The sequence below is a fragment of the Populus alba genome, chromosome 1 (assembly GCF_005239225.2).
Source record: "Populus alba chromosome 1, ASM523922v2, whole genome shotgun sequence".
In the NCBI taxonomy this organism is placed as follows: domain Eukaryota; kingdom Viridiplantae; phylum Streptophyta; class Magnoliopsida; order Malpighiales; family Salicaceae; genus Populus; species Populus alba.
Genome location: NC_133284.1, coordinates 29,033,442 through 29,038,998, shown reverse-complemented (window position 1 = coordinate 29,038,998; position 5,557 = coordinate 29,033,442). Strand labels below are relative to the sequence as shown.

The 5,557-nt window shown below is 35.0% G+C and overlaps 1 protein-coding gene across 1 annotated transcript; it reads right to left on the bottom strand.

The window, feature by feature from the left end:
* Positions 1–2,941: 2,941 nt before the first annotated feature.
* On the bottom strand, positions 2,942–5,122 carry LOC118032951 (L-type lectin-domain containing receptor kinase SIT2-like). The gene has a single exon (XM_035037759.2). The coding sequence runs from the start codon at positions 5,059–5,061 to the stop codon at positions 3,043–3,045; it is 2,019 nt and encodes a 672-aa protein (XP_034893650.1). The 5' UTR covers positions 5,062–5,122; the 3' UTR covers positions 2,942–3,042.
* Between the last annotated feature and the right edge of the window lie 435 nt (positions 5,123–5,557).

Here is a 5,557-nt window from a genome sequence, read left to right as displayed (position 1 = left end):
GTACGAAAGGGCTACAAAGCCCTTGAAGGCTTAGAAGTAGGTATAAATGAATAAGGGGTATTGTGGTAATTCAACAAAACTTAATAATATAAATAGAAAAAAAATGAAAGAGGGATATGAAAATTGAAAGAGAGAATCAGTAGAAGAGAAAGGAGAAAGAAGAAGTAGAGAAAAGAGGGAAAGATAAGGGAAATAAAAGGGAGTTGGAGAAAATAAGTTTAAAGGTAAGATTTAGGTTTTAAAATGTATAAATGTGTGTTCTTTGAGCTTTAAATTTCTATTTTGATGAATGTTAGTGTTTTAAAGATTGTGTTTTAGGTTGATTGATGAATTGATTTAAATGTTATAGGTTGATTGTTGTTGGTAATGAGTTAATTAGTTGTTTTGAGAGATTATAGGTAAAGATGATGATTTTGAGTTATGATTTTATTTGAATGGTGAATTTGTGTTAGAAATCATGAGATAAGTGAAAATTCTGGGTTTGAGATTGAAGATGATGAAATTTCAGTTTGGTCTGTCAATTTTTGAAAATTATAGTTTAGTCCCCAAACTTTGAAAAAATTACAGATTTGGTCCTCCTATTTGACCCTAAAAATTTGATAAAATTCCAGAATGGTCCCTGGAGCATAATTTGAGATTATGGACAAAAACAAGAATGAATTATAGACATAATTCCACTATATTCATGAATTTATGATATTTTTAGTTTGGCCGTCCAATTTGACAATGTTACAATTTGACCCTTAAAAAATATGATAAAATTCAGATTGGTCCCTAGTTGTAATATTACCATTTACATATTGTTTTATGAATAATTTAGGGTTATTTAGTAAATTATTACCAATTATATTATTTGTTTTATTATGGATTAAATTTCAGGAAAACCGTTTAATTTCAGGTTTTTGGAAAAATAACTAGTTTAATATAAAAACATATAAGGTTATGGAATATGCCATTATATAAGTGTATTAAATAGGTTATATGTTCTTTTGAGTCATTCTTGAATATGTCTTAATTGTATTCAGATAATCCTGATATTCTAGCGACGAGACATTAGTAGGATTTCTTTCGGTATCTGCTTTTGAGTGCTGTTTGCTTTCGAGTAAGGTGAGTGGATAATTTTTCATAGGCATGAGAAATATTATAAATATTTGTGTTGTTAATATGAATTGAATCATGCTTCTTTATAATATATACATGTTGATTATTATCCTTGTTACGATAAATCATGATTAATTATTGAATCTGAATTCTTGATATGAACCAATATATATTTTGAATTGACTTCTGAATTGATAACTCCTTATTTGATTGATGTCATGAGTTGAGTTTTGAGATATGAATATGTCTATTTGATTATGATTATGAACCTATGGTATGCCATTTAGAATACTCATACTAACAGGGTAGTGTTAGTTTTTGTGCACATCGTATTTGAACCCTAGTTGGTCGGGGGAGTCACCAACCTATGTAGACTGATCAACCCACAGTACGGAGCCTCATGTTCATTGCATTTTGATTTTCTGATGAGCTTTACCTTATGATATTCTTGTTATGATCTATTTGAGAAACCTTCCTATAAGAACCTTGAGCCATAATTGTATATATATTCATAATTCTTGTATTACCTCGTGTGTGTGTATTGAACATTATCTATTCACTGAGTTGTTGAACTCACCCTCTCATTATTTATCTTTTCAAGCTTATAACTTGTTAGCGGGTCATTTTTGTTAGACCGTCAGAACCTGCTTTTTTGTTGAAATTAGTATTTTTTCTTTATGTTTAGTTAGTGCTTTACAACTATAAATTGTATTAACTCTTGTATTTAGACAATCAAATTATATATTATGAAGTTAATTTTGTTATTAATGTTGCGTTGAACTCTGATTGAGTTATGATAAGTTTGTATGTAAATTCGGGTTCACATAGGTATGGAACCTTGGAGAGGAACCTTGTCTATGTGCCGGTCATGGATCCGGAAATCAAGTCGTGACACCCTAAAACATAAACTTCAAAACCCTAAACCTTAACAAACCAAAATCAAACTAATTACCTCAACTACACATTAAAGAACAAGTCTTACCTTAAACAATTAGTTTCTCCGATCATTTTCCTCAATCTTTCCATCTCTTTTCTTCTTCTTCTTCTTCCATTACCATTTCTCTTTCTCAATTTCAAACTTCTCTTTTTTATTTTATTTTTATCTTTCTATTTAAACTTATCAAGTTATTTGTTCAGTTATCACAATACCCCTAATTCATTTATACCTATTATCTAAGCCTTCAAGGGCATTGTTGTCTTTTCTTATTAATTATATATGTTTTTATTTCAAAACATATGATTTTTTTGAAACCCTTACTCCATTATCCTTATATTTGGCACAAAAGAAACATATTAATGTTACTTTCGATGCACAAGTTGTTTTTACCAAGGATGATGAATTTTTGCGAATCACAATATATAAGCTAGACGATCAGATTCAGATTATACTTAAATTATCAGAGAGACATCACAACAACTTGATCATGATCTCTAGGAGCATTATTGGAGCCTCCTTGAATTACACTTGATGGGGTCGAGTTTTTCCAACCTCAAGAGAATTGGCGGGGACACCGGACCAAAGACATTGTTTACGCACTCATATGACCATAGACAATGAATGATAGCCCAAACCATTGAAAGATTGGGCTTTAGCTTTATTTTGGTTTAATTAATTTGAACTTTTAGTTGATGTTTATTAATTAAGCTTTATTTGTTGGATTTAATTTAATTATTGTTGAGTATTTTATTTAGTGGGTTATAAACCCAATTACTTGTTCTAATTAAGATTTTAGTATTTATATCTTATTTTTCTAAATGTTTAACAATTATTGATGAATTAAATAAAAATTACAAAGTTGTAAACTTTTCCAACCCCTATTCTTTCTTTTCTTTCGCTTCTTCTACTTTCTTTAGCTTCTTCTTCTTAGCTTCTTTTTTCTTCTTCAAATCTCTTTTGTCCATCGTCATGTTTACCTCATCAAGCCATGAAGCATCGTTTGTTCAGCGACCATTGAGGATGGATTCACAGTCAGACAAGCAACATGAAGAAACATCATCTGATGATATAGGGATTGTTAAAACGTGATCCCTAGATGATTGATTGCTAACTGGAACTAAACCAATTCCTGCACCATGCAGTGGTATGTCAGGCACAGTAGCATCTCCTTCCAAAAATTGGACCACTTGCCTCATGCTAGGTCTAGCTGCTGGAGTGCGATGGGTACAGAGCAGACCTAGCTTCAAAACCAACTCCACTTCTTTCACCTCATAGTTAACGTTCAATCTAGGATCAACTGTCCCAAGAATGGCCCCTCTTTTCCAGCATTCAAGTACCCACTCAACCAGAACAACCTCCTCGGGTGGTCTCTCTGACTCTACAGGCCTCCTTCCACAAACTACTTCAAGCATAAAAGTCCCAAAAGCGAATACATCACTGCTTGTTGTGGCCTTTCCTGTTCTAGTAATTTCTGGTGCAAGATATCCAATAGTTCCAACTACATTGGTTGTTTGAGGAGTAGATCCATGGTCATGAAACTTAGCGAGCCCGAAATCTCCTAGCCGTCCGTTAAGATCGCCATCTAATAGGACATTGCTAGCTTTCACATCTCTATGCAGAACAACTTGTTGCCACTCTTCATGGAGGTAGAGAAGAGCAGATCCTACTCCCTTGAGGATTTGATATCGCCGAGGCCAATCAAGGTTAGGCTTTTCATTGCAAAATAGGAACTTGTCGAGACTTCCATTAGGCATATAATCATACACTAAGAGAAGCTCTCCTTTCCGCCGGCAGTAGCCTAAGAGCTGTACCAAGTTCCTATGCCTTAGCCTCCCCATGCTGGCAATCTCAGCCACAAATTCTTTCATTCCTTGGTTTGAACCATGAGAGATTTTCTTAACTGCGATTTCCACCTTGGAAGAACGTAATTCTCCTCTGTAAACCCTTCCAAAACCTCCAGTTCCAAGGAGCTCTTTGTCTTTGAAACCTTTAGTTGCTTTATAAAGATCCTTGTAGCGAAACCTTTGAGGACCATATTGCTGCTCCCAATCTTCACGTACTTCTTCATATTTATTCCTCATAATACACATAGTTGCAAAACTTGCTATGAGTAAAACAGATACTGTTATCAATGGGATCACGATTCGTAAATCTGGTTTGTTACCTGAATTTCTTTCAGGAGGAAGTGAAGGAAGCTTTGAAGTGCCAAGACTCTGTGCCTGCCCACTTTTGTTGAAGCTCCACCCGAGAATATAATGGTGACTGGATACAGAGCCAGTGGATGAAGAGAAACCAACATACATAGAATCCAAAAGAACTAGAGAAAGATCAATAGTTGTAGACAAGAGAGGCTTTCGAGGTTTCGTGATGCTTACAGGAGCTAGTGTTACATTAAGTAGCTTATCCATTTCATCATAGTCTATCCACACCTGCATTGGATCTCCACTTATGAGCTGCAAGATCTCATTTCCTCCATGTTCAGAAAAGTACGATGCTGGAGCAGATTGAATGGATGTCAAATTGTTGACATCTATCCCAACATGATTGTCATTGATATCTCCAAATTCAGGGCTTCTTATAGCATCAAGCTCAATGGCAAGCAAATGGTTGGAAGACAAACCAATTGTGGTAGAATTAAAGAGTCCAAGATATTGAGTAGCAGTGGCACCATTGAACTCTGTAGATGGAGAGATAGTGAATGCAATGCCATGTCCGCCACGCATAGGTGACTCTGGAACCATGGCAAAGACAAAGTTGGTAGAAAATGAAAGGGACCTAGAATTGTTGGAGAATGTATTGAAATGGAAGGGAAATGGGAAGAAAGCATGACCAATTTGCTGCTTAGAAATGTTTGTCAGTTCCAACAAGCCATTGGGGTGGATACTTGCAATGCCGTCAAGGCTCAGGTTGGCTCCCTTGAAGCCATTGTAGAAGAACTGGTTCATCTCTTGAGCCAAGGCCAAGTGTTTCAAGGATATGAAAAGAGCTAGTACAAAATGGAGTGCTCTAAGTAATGCTGCCATAGAGAAAACTAGAGAGAAAGGATGATATTTGCTTGTTCAGCTTTTTGAAAACTTTGGTGATATGAACCTTTAGCCTTTGCTGCATTCGCATTCGGATCCTTCAGCAGAATTATTGGCATGCTTTAATCAGATGCAATGTCAACAACTTGGACTGGAGAAAAGTGATAACAATATAAGACTTTTGGTGAGTAAAGCTAGAATCAAGTTGCAATTGTTAAATTCCCGTGGCCGTGGAGGTCCAAGCAAAGAATATTCTAGAACTAAAAAAATCATTCAAGGAAGAAGCACAAGAATATTTCAACTATATAATACTTCAGCACAGATACCTAACTTCAACTACATGTATATAGTTGACATTCGGTGCTTTAGCATGTTCTACCGTATTAAGGAACAGAGGTTTGAGGATGAATTTGTAATTTGTCAACTAAATTTGCTGTTTAATTAAAACGCAGCCGCATCACGTAAACAAACGGGCTCTTTGAACACAAGTAAAACA

What these genes read in the sequence shown, in the direction of transcription:
- LOC118032951 (XM_035037759.2), bottom strand. Translation starts at nt 5,061, where the DNA reads ATGGCAGCATTACTTAGAGCACTCCATTTTGTACTAGCTCTTTTCATA.